The 18,172-nt window shown below is 40.5% G+C and overlaps 1 protein-coding gene across 1 annotated transcript in view; it reads left to right on the top strand.

The window, feature by feature from the left end:
- Positions 1-6,296: 6,296 nt before the first annotated feature.
- The window catches only part of mrpl23 (mitochondrial ribosomal protein L23), a 37,621-nt gene continuing 25,745 nt past the window's right edge, over positions 6,297-18,172 (top strand). The window contains exons 1-3 of the mRNA XM_062421031.1: positions 6,297-6,413; positions 7,664-7,786; positions 17,357-17,439. Of these exons, the coding sequence (XP_062277015.1) occupies positions 6,394-6,413; positions 7,664-7,786; positions 17,357-17,439 (226 nt within the window). The 5' untranslated portion in view covers positions 6,297-6,393. The remainder of the gene's footprint in view (positions 6,414-7,663; positions 7,787-17,356; positions 17,440-18,172) is intronic.

The following is an 18,172-nucleotide window of genomic DNA, read 5'->3' as shown; positions in this document are numbered from 1 at the left end:
CTATTATTAGTTTCCACTTGTTCAAGGAATTAAACGGAATGGCTTTGGTTTAAACATTCAACTTGCTGACAGATCATATTGGATCTATGTATGTATTTATGTAGTATGTAGAGGATAAATTGGCTTTGGATAGTTTGTTTGGACGAGCAAGATGAACCACCACCATCCAGCAAACACCCCTGCTGTCACCCCAGGGGCAGGGCTTTAAAGTTCACACTAACATACTGTATATTGCATATTATTATCTTTTACTATACTTAATTATTTATTAACATATATTGTGTAATATTAATCATTACATATATTCCAGCGCACCTCCCAAATGTATAATACATACCAATTTGTCACAAGTTCATTTGTGTGTCATTGTTCAGAATCATCCATTCAAAAGCTAAATATGAAAAACAAAAATCCAGAAGCCATCCTCAGTGTTAAATGATTCTTTATGGAGGCATTACATGTCATAAGACACCAAAATAGACCAATTGTTTGAATGAATGTCACATTACTTGGTGATCAACTTTCCTATTTACGTCTGATCCAATTTTAAATTATAAAAAAATCTGACACAAATGAAAAAGCACCTTAAACATTTTTTCACAGCATTCAAAAACTGAGATTCAGTTATCAATTTTCGAGGACCCCCTGATATGAAAATTATTAGGGTTTATTTTATCCTAAAATTATAATTATGAACATTGCAATACATTAGAAGCATGATAGAGTAGCTTTGATGTAAAGCATGACTTGAGTCAATAAACAACACACAGTATCCTAAATTTCATTACCAACAGACACATTTTCTAGCTTTGTCATGTGTTCTTGTTTTTATTGTAGTTGTATAGGGCCCTAACGTTAATGTTACCAAGACATATTGTGCTTAATCTGCTGGATTGAGGGTGTTTTGTGAAATATCAACATGCATTATAGATTGTGTGAGAGTTTTGTTGTGTTGTTCATGTGCACAAGACATTTGAGGGCAGGAATGTTGTTTATGAGTGCTTCAAGGGGAGCAAGCAGGGGTGTGATTGGTCGAAGGTGGCAATCGTTGGCATTTGGACTGTCAACATCCATTGTGTCTGGAGTTATAATGTCAGCTTAGTATAGCAAACTACTATTTGACCCACTCAGTCTGACAGTAAATGTGTGTGCTGAGTCAATGTTTATGAACAGTATGTGGATGTACATTTAAAACTGATGTTCAACTTGTAGCTCTCGCAGACGTGTTTCCTTTGTCATAACTTTCTGAAACCTAAACTGTACACTGGTCTTGCTCACTTATTTTGATTCAGTGTCACTATCCATTTATTTCAACACAGTTCTTACTGTAACATGGTCATGGCTCTATTGGTATCCAACAACAACTTTATTGGACCCAAAAATAAGACAGACGGAATCACGGCTTTAACATGTTGTTGTGTTTGTAGGTTAAGGTCTTCCACTGTGCAGAGCAGCAGATATCCTAAGACTGTCGACTGACATACCTTTAAGATCGGTTGCCCCTCTCCCCGTTTATGCATGTCAGCCCCCCCGATCCATCACATAACTCTGGCAGGGGCACGGACACTGGATAAGGCTGTGGGAACCTGTGTGAGCACTCTACCTTATTGCTCCACTCCATCTGCAGAAGAGTTCAAAGACTCTGGCAATCACTATTTGATTGTGTGTGACTTGTCATCATTTTGTGCCAAAACTTCAGGTTGGATTGAGACAGATGATTCAGTAGTTACTTTGTTTTTTTTGCAGGGCACAAACAGTGCTCCCATCCATCTGAGCATGAAAGACAAAGAAGCTTCACAGTTGGCTTGTTTGTCAGTTGTTGTCATGTGATGGTCTGAGCTTTCTCATTCTGAATGAATGCACAGAGTGCTTAGCATCGTCTGTGACACACACACACGCACGCATGCATGCACGCACGCACACACACAATCATTCAAACACACACAGTATACCTATGCAACTTTTAGCCTCCAACTCTTCCACACGTTGAATCTTATTAGTGCATGTATGTCTGCATGTACATTTGCAGTAAATGAATACGTATGTTTGTGCATGCATGATGGTACTCAAACCCCTGAAATTGAATTTCAGCATGGGCCTTGAGGCAGCAAGGTTCCTGGGTCAGAGGTCAAGCTTATGACATCAACGGAACATCCAAGGGGGAGGGTCTAAATTTACACGCCATCCAGATTTCTCCCAGCTCCATCCCTTATAGCTATTAATAGCCAGAGGACTGCAGCGTGGCATGCACCCGCTCCCTCTGAGAGTGTGAACATGGGACATGAAAAAACAGAGGAATCTGACCTGAACTGGCCACTACCTCTGACCACTCATTTAGTGTCGATGGCACGGGGGCAAGGATTTAATTAGGTGTGTGGCAGAGGGGCTAATGGTTTATGTATGTGAGTCACATGCTGCTTCATTCAGGCTCTAGAAGTCCAAAATTGCAATCAAAACAACTAAGCAGAGGAAATCTTGAACTCTTTCTCACCAGTCACTCAGATGCTCCAAATCTCATGGACCAAATACTTTAGAAAATAAGTTCCCCACTCAACAGTCTAAAATACATAAAATATGCCTATAATATTGTTTTAACACAATAAGCCTTTTATGATTTTTTGTCTTTTTTCTAAGCATCAGCATTATTTCTATTAAGCTAGAAATGTTGTATTTAAGTGTTGATGAGTCCTTTTTTGGAAATCTTAATCACAATTATCTAACTAAGAGTGTGCACCCATGTTAGCAGCTCTGGGAGGCTGTACTACAACCCAACTTTGAGTTTAATACTAAAGTCTGAATGCATGCGCATAATGATAACGCCAACAATAATGTATACTATAATGATAATGTGTTGCAGGTCTTGTTCACCTAGTGTGTTACAATGCTTATATTTGTTATTAGGCACTAGGAACAAAGTACAGCTGAGGCTGATGGCAATGTGAGTATATTTGCATATATTTGGTTAAAAACTAAAGTATTGTCCTGATGAAAATTGGAGATCCCCAAAGTCATTAGGATACATCCTCCTGGCACCTTGAATGTCTGCACGAAGCTTCATGGCAATCTATCACTTGCTGTTGAAATATTTCAGTCTGGACCAAAGTGGTGGACCAACTGACTGAGAGACCGACTTTGCTATCCAAGTAGTCACTAAAAATGTGAGTATAGATCAACTGACTTGTTCAATGACCCCTGATAGATAACAAGCATCTGAGGACTACAATCCATGAAACATCTGCTACAGATTGTCAACGGGGGATGAGAATGGTTTTCTAAACAATGCTGCCAAAAATGATAATTGACTCCCTCGACAGAGTTCTGCCTCATCCCTAACTGCGGTACAACACACATTACATACTGTAGTTCAAGCCTACTGTATGAGCCTTTGACAGCCCACTGCTGAATTGCTTTGGACTCCAAGTTCTCACTTTTTGTGCTTGTTGTGTTTTTGGTCATGTTCCTGTTCCTACTCCACTTATCAGTCCCTCTATATGCAGTCATGCCAGGTGCGGCACCTACTGTTAATACGTAAGTGCAAGTGTAAAAAGCTGTTACTAAATGATCATTATTGCACCTTAATGCTTTTTAATAACTATTTATGAAACATATTCAAGGCATCAGGATGCTCCATTCTTCATGCAAAGGTTAAATGGCTTCAGAGGGAAACTATAAAACAGTAGGTCCCATTATATGCAAAACTATTCACTTCAGCTGACAAACTTTTCCATCTTTTCGTCTGGATCTTCAATTTACTGTTTCCCTTTTTTCTTCTCAAGGATATTCAATACCGACAACTTCTCCCCGGCTGCCTAAGAGCTGAAGAGGGAAAGTTTCCATGCAGCCCCAGCTCCCGCTCTTGGCGGGACAATCCCATTGTAGACCGAACTGTTTCCCTCTATCCACCTCTGCTCCTCCTCCCCAACTTTCTCCCTCTTTGTCCTGTCACACAAACAGCCACTTTCCACTGCCCCAGACGTGAACCTTCATTCAAGTTCTTTGTCTAACTCTCTCTCTGTCTCTCTCTCTTTCACACACACACACACACACACACACACACACACACACACACACACACACACACACACACACACACACACACACACACACACACACACACACACACACACACACACATGCAAGCGGTGTCTCATTTAGTTGTAAATATACTGTGGGCATTGCCGAGTGTCTGACTTATAATTAATAATGACTGACTGATGACAGAACTCAAAATTACTGTACATGTCTACCTGAGGAGAGTATTGGTGATGTCTGTGTGTGTGTGAGTGTGTGGCACATATGAAGTGCAGCAACTATAAAGGCCATGCTGTTTAGTGGCCAAGCCATTAACAAGAATAGGACTTTTGCAAAACTGAACCATAAGCAAAAGAAAAAAAAGATTACAAAGAGCAAATTTAAAAAGTAACGAGAGCTTTAGAGCTTTCGCAGGCTTTTGCCCTGGCTATTTGGAAAGCAATAAAGCCTCATATATCAGGTTTATATTCTTAATAACCACTGAAATTAGATAATATGATTACATTTTATCTTGCATAAATGATCTCATCTGTGTGCATTAACAAACAGGCTTGAATCGCATCTATAAATGGCAGAGTTGGACAACAGTGTGAGACCGGACCTTTGGCTGAAGGTTGCACTGGTTCATGTTGCTGGCCCCCTCCACTCCCTCTAGACCTGGCCTGGTCTGCTACTGGTTGGAGCCTTGCTAAACATTGGCACCGTGAGTGAGGTAATGAGTGCAGCTACTGCTACTGCACCCGCAGCAAGTTCAGGCCAAGGGAGAGATAGGGGGCATACGAATGTGGAAATCAACCCTACGCACATAACACATGCACACACGCACACATGCACACATCCAACCCTGAAGTAAATTCATCATTTATTGAGCACTTTTCTTTATATTGTTAATCTATGAAGTTTCTTCATCTCTTGCCCTAGAGTGCCAGCACCTTCAGTTGTTCCAGTAAGCTCAGAAAGGTCATTAATTACTTGACATATTAGAAATTAGAGGTATATTTCCCGTATATGTTTAGACTGACTTAGCACACACTACTTTCTCGTGTTACTCTGCTTCACACCCTCTCAAGTACAAGTGCACACATTTGCAGCAGCTGCAGCAGGGACAATGATTATGAAAGAAAGGGAGATGAGCTCTGGCTAGTGCGGGATTTGAGCCAGTAATCATCTAGCAACAAACCACTTGCCTGCCATGCATAAATTATAACACAATAATACTGGAACACCTGATGGAACATGGATTTTAAAGTTAATGGGATCCAGTTTAACTTAATAATTTATTTTATTGGACAATTCAATGTTGTAAAGTGTAATAGGCAGTGGACACCAAACATTACAATATAGCTATGTTTTGACCTTTATGAATTGATACTCTCATATCAGCTGTCAGATGGACCAAAGCAACAAGTAAACAACCAGATGGCATGAACATTTTTCTTTTTCTTGAGGGTGTGACAGGACATTCCGATATAGTGTGATAAATGCCTGTGCCAACTGGTGAACATTACAACAACTGCATAATAATCAAATGCCTAACTGCCCTCCAGCACCCTCCCCACGCACGCACGCACGCACGCACGCACGCACGCACGCACGCACGCACGCACGCACGCACGCACGCACGCACGCACGCACGCACTCACACACACACACACACACACACACACACACACACACACACACACACACACACACACACACCATGGCATCTTAACTGATGGAAACTTCCCTCTCTGGTATAGTGTGGGCTGTCAGTGTGGTCAGTTTCCTGCCAGGTCTGAACCAGCTGAGCCAGGGACTCATGTTCCACTCAGGGGGTCTTCAATCACTCTTCGCCCTGCTGCAGTCATATTGTAGTGGATTTGAGGTCAGACACTGGGGCACAGGGTCTGGAGGAGTGACGGGATGAAGTCTCCCTCTGCTGCTGTCTCATTTATATGCACCCTGAGAAAATACTCTCAGCTATGACATTCACAAAATGGAAGCCCATTCTCGAAAACTGTATGAGTTCTGTTTGTTGTTGTCCAAGGAGGAGATTATAGCAACTGGTCCAAATGGATTTAAACATATACTTCCTTGGCCTGGTGTAGTGCAAGCAAGGAACATTATCTCAGGATTTTAAGATAAACAAAACTCAGATGTACTGATATACCCACAGGGCCTACCGAGTCCTTATTTTAACCTAGGGACCACACATGCATTCAGGCTGTAACTTTTCAAGGGCATTGACGAAATCCAGTGCGCATGTGCAGCACGATTGCTCCCGGAAATACATCATTGCACGTGTAGCAATTGACAACCTTGGAAAGACTACAAAACAACTAAGTGGCAGCTTATGTCTCACAACGAACCGCTCCAGTGATGCCAGTAACAAGACTATTGTAAGTGCCATTTTTGGTTTTGACCATTTCAATCCGTAAACAAGCGCAAGCATTACATTGCCGTTAGTCACCTTTCTAGCAGCTAGCATCTCAGCTAACCTTAGCATCCCTCAGACCTTCCAGCTCCAGTCCTTCCCCTGGTCCCCCCAAATAGTTTTCATAGACATTATACTACACATTGTCGGTACGTTTTTTAATCCGCCATTTATGTGCTCACTGTGTCTCTCAAATAACGCTAACGTTTCGCAGCAAGACTGTAGCTAGCATTAGCCAGGTATGCTAAAAACATCCTGCCTTAACGTGTCGTTGTGCCCGTTGCCATGACAAACCGCTCGGTGCAGACGTTTATCAATGAAACACGGTTTGCATTGCAACACAATAGTCACAGCTCTTCATAGCAACATAGTCACAGCAGATTCATTGTTGTTATTTGATTTTCCAGAAGTATTGCGACCTGTAAGTTATGTGTGTAGTCAATGGCTGCACACTTCTGTACAATCCTGAAGTCTGTGGAAGCAAACAGTGCAGGAAGAAGTATTCAGATCCTTTACTAAAGTAAAACTTCCAATACAGCAACCCTTCAAAAAGTAAATGTCTTGCAAAATTCGACTTGTGTCATACATATAACGACAAAATAAATTTAAAGGGGCCTTACCCTCAATCTTCAGTGCTGTAGTAGAGATGTCAGATATCCTTAGTGAGATTTAGCCAGTTCTCCACTATCCAGAAGCGGCCCAGTACCCTTGTAATGCACTCAATGAAACTTTTAGTGCCATTTTATCCTTAAGATCTTGAATCTCTTTCATATGACTACACAAACTTTTTTAAAAATGCCATCATGTACATTCAAATGAGATGAAAGAGATGTCTTAAGGCTCCAGGTGCTTTCAGAGAAGAAGCTCTGATAAACCCACTACACACTACCCGCCCAGAACCAAGCAACAGACAGACAAAGAGACAAAGATAGCCACTAGCTGGTGAACATAGTGGAGCAAAGAGACAGATACTTCCACAAAGCTGGAAGAGCAGGCGTCACATGAAGGCACAGATTTTGATTTGTGTGGTTTGGATGGCACATAGGAAACAGTGGTCACATTCTGTGGCTTTTCATTAAACAGCTGTCTTTTCAAATCCATAATATAAAAAGATCTAATGTCTTTGTAGTTATTACTGTGATTGTAGGAAATGAAACGGCATGTATGGGAATTATACTGTACATCTTGAGAGCCGGCCTCTTTTCCTCTTCTCAGATATCCCCTCTACCAGTTGGGCAACCCTCAGCTGAGGATCTTCAGACCCAACTGGTTCCTGACTCTGGTGAGGCCAGGAAAAGAGATGCCTCCTGACACTGCCCAGTTTCGCATACCAATGGTGTAAGTCTCTGCTTAAAGATCTTTCCTTTTGTCATGTAGGAGAGGAAACCTGAGTACCCTACTGTTATTTAACTCCACACAATTAGTGGTCAGGCCATGTTATATATCATTTAAAAGGACTGCTATTAGGAATGACAACTGAGAGCTGGTTCCTGTTTTAGAAGTAATTATAGGCAGCAGTGCAAAACCTCAAATATGCTTATGATATATTGTTTTAATAGCTTACAGGTGGATGCTTCATCTCCTCATTAATTGATTAGTCATTTTTTTCTGTAAAATGTCAGGAAAATAGTAAAAAATGTACATCACATTTCCCATAGGCCAGTAGTCACATTGCTTGTTTTGTTAAATCTGTAGTTCAGACCCTCATAGTATACAATTTACAATAATACAAAACAAAGACAAGCCAATGTGTAATGGCTTGAATGATACGATATATGTTTTGGTCATTTCATCCTTTTTTGAGTACAGTTGTTTCAAGAATTCAAAGTTTATGTGATAGAGGCAGTGTGTGGGTCCATAAATCTGTTTCCCTAGATTGTTACACAATCTTCAGGATTAAACTACATATAGTGCCACCACATACTCTGTGTGGCTAATGTGTCTCTGTACTCAATGGAACCAACCCCTGAAAGCTTAGCAATATTTCTTTACAGAAAATATAGAACAAGTGGACACTGATGCCCACTTTTGACACCCACTTGCACAGAGATTAATAGATCTAGATTTAGTATTGTGGTAAATGAGACAATTGGTTTCACACTGAGTTTTTAAAATCACTTCACTTATAACTTTGAGTGCTTCATTGACCACATGTTTATATACTATTAAGAACTGCCAAAATTATGCTAAAAACCAAACTTAACACAAAACTACTGCAAGTGAAGACTGCAGTATGTTACATCCTGCTCCTCATGAAGAGGGAAATGTTGACCACTGTCCATATGAATAAATGTCTCTCTTGGATGTAATGAATTCAGAGGACAGGGTTTACTAGCACTGTATATCTGTTTTATTTATTTCTGTAACATACTGTACGGTAGTACAATCCGTGCAGAAAAGAGGGACCATTTTTTGTTGTAATGGATTCTTGGTTTATGAATAAAATTGTCTTTTATATTGTAATTCTACCAGTTGTAAGGGTTTTTGTAAATAATTGTTTTTCTAGTTTGGATTTTGTTGTTGTTTGAAACAAATGGTGTCACTGTTAAAGTGCACAAGAGTTGATCCTGAAATGTCTATGAAGTGTTTTTAGAAAAAGTGAACTCTGGCACCCTCTACTTACCTCTAATTGTCAACATCAGTTTTTTTCAGACGAGACATTTCTAACATGTTATTATTAAGCATTACAAGTGTAAAATCTGATTGGATGTGATTTAAAGTTTAAGGACAATTACATTTATAGTTTCCCTTGTTGCAGTATCTCTTTTAGTAACACAGATTTTTTTTTTAAACTGCCACTGCCCACATATACAACTCTTCATTGTTTTCAGCCTACGCATTTTTCCAACTGTAAATTGTTGGACTTACATCAACACAAATGCAAAAGAATCAGTTTTTTCATCTGGCATCAAAGATATTTTAAGTTGTTAATATTGTTAGACCATAGTCATTTATATTTTACTGTCATATATTTTAATATTTTAGTGTCATTCAGGCCTGTTTTATAATGACAATATGTCTTACATTTTAGGCTGCAATCATTTGTACTGGCACTGTAGCAGTCTAGTCTAGTCTAGTAAGCTGCTGCCTGCATTGTGGCCACAAGGTGGTGTGACAGCCTCAAAAACAGAAATTGGAGGCATCAGTTGTCAACATTATAGACAGTTCCTTCCACCTAATAGCTGTCTTTAGTGAGTTCAGTTGCAATGATGACTTGTGGAAGGCTTACACTAGCAGTGAGGTGGGAGGTAAAGTCAAAAGTGTACGTCTTTGGCACCATAGTAAACGTTTGAGCCATGTTATAGACCACCAGACATTAAACTTTATTCACATAAAGGAGCCAATATTAATATCTACTCAGAAAATGAAACAAAATGTTCTTGATCGCTTTCCAGAACCTGTGTCCAATGGAGTATGCTGTATGTAACATAACTTTACTGCCTCCCAATTTCCCACATGAATGCTCCCTTGCTATATTTATCTAAATATGTTGTTTTTTGTGTTACGACTGGTGAAATTGGTTGGTTTGGACAATACGTATTATGTCATAAAACGCAACAGGAGGTTCTCACCAGTCAGTCTTCAGTAGTGATGAGCTGATTTTGACTACCTCCGCGAGCCAAGGTCACTGAGGTTAGCAGTGCTCCTCAGGCGATGAGAGGCCCAGAGCCCACACTGGGGAGAAAAACTGAAGTTTGAGGCAGATCATCTGTGTGTCTCTGGTGGGGTTTAGACCATAATCTGTTCATCCAGGTGCCTGGCCTCCCACTCTGATTCTTGCTTCTTCTCTGCCAAACTCCTAGGGTGCTTATGTAATTGTGTGTGTGTGTGTGTGTGTGTGTGTGTGTGTGTGTGTGTGTGTGTGTGTGTGTGTGTGTGTGTGTGTGTGTGTGTGTGTGTGTGTGTGTGTGTGTGTGTGTGTGTGTGTGTGTGTGTGTGTGTGTGTGTGTGTGTGTGTGTGTGTGTGTGTGTTAGTAGACAGGGTGGTGGTGCTGGTGGTGGGGTGACAAAAACAGCAGTCTTGTGTATATATGCACAAAAGTGGGTAAGTGCAGGGTGCGTGTGTGTTTATAAGGGTGTGTAAGGGTTTTTTTTCTTGCAGTCTTGGATGCCTGGGAGAGGTGCATGGCTGATAGATATGCTGCTGGGGCCTCACTGTGCACTTAATACACTGTTATTTTTTGTGTTTTATGTTTTACTTTTCATATGCACAATGTAGTAAATGGACACCCATGGAGAGACAGTGACACAAACCAAATATCACTCCCACTCCCAGCTTATTGATGTGTCTGAGTCATTACGGCAGTGAAAGCTGTTGTAGTTATGACTCTTGGGGTAGGCAGTGTTAGTGTTGATAAGTTGTTGTAGTGCCGAGCAGCTGTTAATGAGAAGTAGTAATGTTGGCCTTCTCAGAGCAATAACACAAGGTGGCCTTTGTCTCAAAGACACCTGGGAGCTAGATATGCGTAGTTGTCTGTTTTGTTTTTGCTTTTTTTCTTGTTTTTGCAGCCTCTTCGCGGTATCACTCACTTTCTATCTTCTGTGCATGTCTTTCTCTCTCCTCTGCTCCTGTCACACCCTGGGCTCTCCTGTTTATTGGGCTTTACTTGAACTCTTTGCAACACGTCCAAAACCAATCCCTCTTTGGCAATTGTTGTTTAAGACACCTGGGCTGTGTTCTCTCGTAGTTCTTTTTCTACCTGCTAGAGGGAAGTATTTGTTCGTCTTTTCGATTGTTCTCAAACCTTTTGTGCTATGTTAGTATTTCCTCTCTGCCCTTGAAGGAACATCATCAAATTTCTAGGTTTCCACCCACACACACACCTCTTGTGCCTCAGCTGGCATGGCTAGAGGCCAGCGCTGACACACACAAAGAAAGGAACACAACGCTGAACGTTGACTACTCAGTCACATTTCATGCTACTATTCTGTTTTATAACTATGAAACCAGACCACGTTGCGGTTTCTCACTGTAATCTGACTTGAGCAAACTGACCCTGCTACACAGCAGCTCACATGGTCTTTCCACTCCGACAACTGTACAATACCTATTGGATCAAACTCTGTTATGATCATCATGGTAATCACTCTGGTTCTGTTCACTTGCTCCACTTCATAAACACATGGCTCAAGTTGGAAACCAGGTCATTTTTCACGCTAATTAACCTCAGTATATTGTCGTAGGAAGTCATTTAGTGAGCGGGTCGAGGAGTGTAACTAACTGCAGAGTCTTTACTGACCTGTCTTTCCGTAAGGAGTTTAGTGACTCCTGGTGACCTGTTCTTTGATCTATTTCTGTTCTATTGTCAGACCGAAATCTGAACAATAAATCTAATCCTTCACACGCTGCTCTTATATTCTAAACTTCTCAACTGTCTCTTCTCTCCCTAAGTCTCAGGTTCCTCAATGGCTTTCCTTCTAAACAAAGTCTGCCATTATGTTCTTGATACTTAGTGTTGAGCAACTTCTGTGTATGTATTGTCTCTGTAGATGGGAGGGTTAAGATAGTGAGTGTGCGTATCTCGACCCAAACCTGACAATGGGGCAGGCTGACAATGAGGAGTGGCTTTCTTTTGCCTTTCATCTGCGCAGAAAACAAATCTCCTGTTTCATTCTCACCACTAAGCCGCTCTGACACAATGTACTTTGATGTTGTGTGTGCGTGTGTGTGTGTGTGTGTGTGTATGGACTGTTTGGTGTACCTTGGATGTTTACCCCATGGAGTGTTAATATAGGTTACACGTAAAATAAAGTCTGAGAGCCAACACACAACATTTCTCTGGGGCCAATCCAGTTGTGTTTCTTGTGATGAGGTATGCTCCTGCTCTTTTGAGACCGCAGCTTGTAGTGTAAGTTTCTCGTCTTTCAGTCAGTGCGCTGTTCTTCTTTGCTAATGCATATTTCTTGTCTTTGGCATCAGTCAACATGATATTTTCCACTTGTAACATTACATAATTTTCCAGTATTTGCAGCTGGTGCAAGAACAATTCAGACAGCTAATCCCGTCAACAAATTAACAAATTAACATGTGTCACGTTTAATAGGGGTTTGGCAGTCACCGTTTTTGTAAGGGAACTTGAATATGGGCCAGATAGTTTCTTATGATGTGTTGAAGGTTTGAGGTTCATCCCAACTGCAGTAAGCGCCTGTCGTCTGCAACTCTACATCACCTCTATGTGTGGCTGCATCCTCTTCTTTTCCATTCCCTTGTAAGTCTTAAAGTTGATCTGCCAACCAGAAAGGCACCATAAAAAAACCCAAATGTAGATGCAGCCCAGTTTCTATCAAACAGGGAGCCACATTAAAAGCCTTCCAGTGGTTTGCCAAGTCAAGTTGCTAAAACAAGCAACCTTTCCAAGGAGGATTCATGGTAACCACAAGAAGCATGATGGTCACTGAATCATCCCTACACAAAGTGATATTCATTTTTAAACAAGAAGGACATGACAATAGCAACAGTCACCATTTTTTGGATCAAATGTTGTTATAGCTGTAACAAATTTACAATGACTGTGGCATGGCATTCAGTTTACACAGTAGGGTACACACACCATTTTTGAAACATGACTCATCATGATGACTGTGAATCTTGTCCTGAAGATAAAACTAAACTACCAGGAAAAAAAAGTTTTTTCACATAACATTTATTCAATTGCCCACTTTCCCACTGCTAAACCAACTATTTGTCATTATATCCAGTAAACTGGTCTACATTTTCCTTGTGAAAATAGGTCAGGTTAAGCCTGCAGGTGTCAGCAATACACTGAGTAAAATTGAAAGCACTAATGTGTTCATACACACTTGTATAATACCAGTTAGAGTTGGGAATATTAACCAGTTCACACCAGTGCATTTTACCCTGATTTAAAAAAAAAAAAAAAAAAAAAAAAGGTGCACCGGATACAATTTGGGATGCTTGGGATTGTTTCTAACATCGTAACATATTTTTATTGGTAAAATCCAATTTATTTACATGTAAATATTAGTAGAGGCCCTATGTCTTGGTCATTCAGAAGTATGATCAATGTTTTGTGGCCATATAACTTTAGTTTGAGCTACCTTCAATTTCTTTATCTGCATCATGCAAGTGCTGGACTGAGCAGTAATCTAAATGGGATAGGACTAATATATAAACAGCTTGTTCGATGGTATTTGTTGGCACCATCATCCCCTGACAACTGACAGACCTCTTCTCTTGTTACACATCATTTTAAAAATCTGTTTAATTTATAACACATTTATAACAGTTCTTTCAAAGCTCTCATTTTTGGCATACAGAATCTGTTAAGGTTTTGTGCTCAATTGACCCAAACATAATACAGTTAATTTCAGAAACATAAAGTATTTACAACCCGTTCTACCACCAACTGCAACTCCTTTTATAAAGTATTAGTAAATTGATCAGTTGAGGATACTGTCATATATATTGTTGAGTCGTCTGCATATTTAGAGATTTCATGTGTCTTAATTTCTCCAGTAAAGAATGATTTATCATGTTGAAAGCAGTGCATATTTTAATTTGCTCATAATATTTACCTTTCTAGTTTTATGTAGTACTCGTAGAGTGTCATACTATAAGAATGCTTATATTCACTACCTCAGATATTCATCTTTGTATTACAATGTATGTGTTTAATCACAAACATAGGGAAAGGTCTTACTGTTACTCTGTCTGTATCTGTTGCTCCAAATGGCTGGGACCCTAAACAATTTAAAACTTACGATTTCCCCTGCTGCTTCTTAGGTGGACAGGGTGATATGACAAAGGTCTTCCCCTGAAACCACTTAGGAATCTAAATTACTTGTTTTCTTTTAAATAAAGTTACATCAGGGTTTTCATCACCTAGAAACATAATTCAGCCAGATCTGCTAAACCTTAGTTTTCATTCAATATTTGTCATGTATTATTTTTGGTTGAGGATGATTGTCAGTCAGTAGCTGTATAGAGTATCCTTTATGTACAATGGAGGCACCACCCAGTCACCTGGCAGATGTTCTTTTAGCACTAGCACATTAATAGACATGTGGCAGGCAGTAATCTCTGAACAGAATATATTCACTGTCTTTGTCAAACACTGTCAAAGCTGCCTCTGTCCTGTCTTGCACTTTTCTGACTGTGCCCTTTCACCTACTTTATTCATATGCGGTAGGAGCACAGGTGTAAATGGAGTTAAACTACTGGAAGTGATACTCACAATCTCCTTGGCTCAGGTTCAGTGCAGTTAAAGGATTACATTTGATAGTAGCCGACGGAGGTGTGACTGTTAATCTGCAGATTGACGAATTTGCTATTGTCACACATAAACTATTATCAATGCGGGGCAAAACAAAGGCATCAAGTTTACCGTGTTTCTTCATCCATGCCTGCATCCCTTCAGGGACCTGTTTCTTAGCGCCACTTGATATCAGATTTAAGTGATCTGTCTTCATTCTCCACCTCCCCTTGAACAATGCAGAACAATATAACTTTTAAATTGTTGTCTTCAAGGTTCACCGACAATGATGCCAGTGTGCCTGTTTTTAACCTGCTTGGCAACAACGGGACATAATTGAACCTAATCCGTTGGCTGCGTTATCTGATGCCCTTCTAGGTTTTGTGTTTGGAGTTCTTTCATCGTCTTGGGCAAGGAATCTTTGTAGCATGTGTGTCTGCATATAAATATACACCAGTTGCTGAGGAACGATGCCTTTAGCCTTGGCAGTTGCTGGAGACAGGTTTTCATTCTTCCTGAGAGGCAGAAGTGTGAAAGGTTAGCTTGCAGAGTCAGATGGGTGTTTACACTGGGATGATCAGATGCTGCCTGCATCACTATTGGAGACACCACGCCCTTTGTCTAAGTTTAGCCTTGTTTATGTACACGCTTAGCTTGATATTTTCTACTCAGCTTTCATCCCAAGTCTTTCTCTAAGGCTGGATTCCAGTTTGTAGCTGAGATGTGAATCATGTATTGACTCAGGTTAGAGAGAAAACCACTACCTAATGCTACCCCTGTGAATCTAGAATACTGTATTTTTGTGTGTGTTTGGATGTATTTATAGAATATCTATAAATATCTAAGTAGAGAGTATTTAAATGTGTTTATGCAGACATGCTTATTTTTTTATGTTTTCCATATCATGTGTTACTTTTATTGATAAATGATTTATCATTAGTTTCTTAGTATTGTCTCATTGTTTTGTCTTCCAGCCATGGCTAATACCTGTTCATATAGCACATTTGTACATCTGTGGGCATCATGTGCAGAGTAACAGACGTGACGGTGCTTGCGCATACTTCATATATCCTATCTCTCTGTTAGTGGTGGCTGGATAATTGGAGTGGTGAAGGCAGCAGGGGTTTAGAAAATGTTCTCCTCATTAATCAGGATCAGTGTTCCCTCTGCTAATGATCCAGAGGAGACCTCGCAGTCCCCAAGCCACTTTCCTCTCTTCCAGTTCCCCGCCCCTGCTTTCTAGGAAAACCCGTCTCCCAGCGCAATCACTCTCTTTCTTCCTCTCTTGATCTCAAGTACCACCGGTCACTCCGCTCTGCTTCACTACCCTCTGGCACATACACTATGAGACTGGGCTTGTGGGGGGAGGTGGATGCAAATGGAGCAGAAAGGCGCATCTGTGTGCCACATCTTAGGAAACATGTCTCTCTTCTCTCGACTGGATAAAAGGAGACGAATAGCCCCAAAGAGACCTTAACAAGTTTGTTCACACCTTCCCCTCCACCCTAACACCCCTAGTGGTCCTTGATCAGTGTTGGCTCAGAGCTGAAGATCTCGTTGAGTGCTTCGTTCTGTCTTTTATCAAAGGCAGCTACCGTAAGTTAGTGTTTGGTAGAAAAAAAACCTATCATTCTCAAGAGTCACCACATCAAACCTTGGAGTGTTCTGTAATGATGGAATCAAATGTGGAAAGAGTTACTCAAGTATCGTAAATGGAAACCCACCTCTCTCGATAAACACAACGTACCAGGTCACATGGAAGTGTTCTAGTTCTGCATCAGTGTCAGCTTTGCCAAAGTTAAGCCTATTATAGAGGAAAAGGCAATTGTTTGTACAGCATGGAAACATATATTACATCACTTTTAGGTACAAAGAGTCTTTGTGTTTACAGATGGGATTTTCTCATGCAAATGTTTGCCTCACCTAATATTGTTACAACAGTTCAAGGTATTGTGCTGTTTCTTCTGAAAAAAGGGAATATTACATTATCCAGTTCTATCAAAGAAACATGAGGTGATATAAGACATCATATCCGAGGCATTCATGTCAGACAGCGTCGCTATTAAGCACTTTGTCAGATGCATTTGGGAAGTGCTCTCTACCAGGCTAATCCAATTGGCTAGATTGATTAGCAGTTAAAAGCCTTTCTTCCTCTGGTCAGAGCGATTCATTCCAAATGCTGCCCAGTGGGCTAGCTTTAGCTGGGCTGGCCCACCGGATCAGTTGGTGCCAGGCCCACTTCCTGTGTAGGGTTTCACCGGGCGCGATCAATACATGCAGACGGCTAATTGGACACTCACATTTCTCTTCTCTCCGCTTTATGGTCCAGGGAATAAGCTGAATATGTGTTTATAGGGGAGTGTCCTATCCGGTATAGTAGGCAATTTAACAGCAAAGTTTATGGGAATGCAGTGTGAAAATAGGCTCTATCATTCCTATGTCAGTGTCAATTAAATGAATGTGGTGTTATTTGATGGACGGTGATCCAGCATGTAATCCTATATGTGCTGGATTGCCGCCACAGACGTCTTCTCTCCCTCCATTACTTATACACACACACACATTTAAATTACACTCTACCCCCGAGAACACTGATGTTGGATACCTTACATAACCCCTGTTCTCCTTTCCCTCTTTCTCCCTCCCTATTGGTGTGTTTTTCTCTCTTCTGTCTGGTCTGGACTCATCTGAACAGAATGACCAAGTATGACGTAAAGAACTACCTGGAGAAGATCTATAACGTCCCTGTGGGAACAGTCCGCACCAGGATACAGTTTGGTGAGTGTCTCCCCTGCTTTGCGCAAGCACATATAGTACAGAGAGCTATTAAATTTACAGAACTTGGAGTGGTTGATGCTACCTCATAAAATATTTATTTTTCTTATAGACGTACTGATATGTTGAGTTATTGAGCCCTTAAAGTGACCTGGACAAAAAAAAAAGTAATTGGTGCGCAAGATTTAGTATATTTTTTTACTTTTTTATTTCCACATACCAGCTCTGAGATTGGTCCATAAACATTTGAGGGTGTAAAAGCAACATTTTGCGTGGCTTTAGTTGGCGGACATCCACACACAGACCTTTCTAAAATCACAAAACAGAGGTCAAGAGACATTGCTTGAAAGTGAGTTTGTAACCCTGATACATTTCTTGCTTGTCATCTTCCTCCAATTTCTGGCTGAATGAATGCATCAAAATAAGCTAAAGGCATTTGCCCTCCACAGTAAAAGAGGTGGAGACGAGTTATATAACATATATTAAATCAAGAGCACAAAAATTATTAAATAGAGAGCATGAATAAATGCTCACAAATTGCTTTTTTCTTCTCAATGTTTAAGATACTTATTGGACAATAATGAAGTTTCCACAACCCCCACTAACAGTATCAGAATTGTAAGCAGAAATAGCTCACACTACAGGTCTTCCTGGGTCCACTTAGGTGCTACTAACTGAGACCTAAAGCAGGATGCTCACTGAGGCTGATTCACATTTTAGTCAGTGTAACGGAGTC

The sequence above is a fragment of the Scomber scombrus genome, chromosome 6 (assembly GCF_963691925.1).
Source record: "Scomber scombrus chromosome 6, fScoSco1.1, whole genome shotgun sequence".
Taxonomy (NCBI): Eukaryota; Metazoa; Chordata; class Actinopteri; order Scombriformes; family Scombridae; genus Scomber; species Scomber scombrus.
Note: the sequence above shows the minus strand (reverse complement) of the source record. Positions and strands in the feature narration are given on the sequence as shown.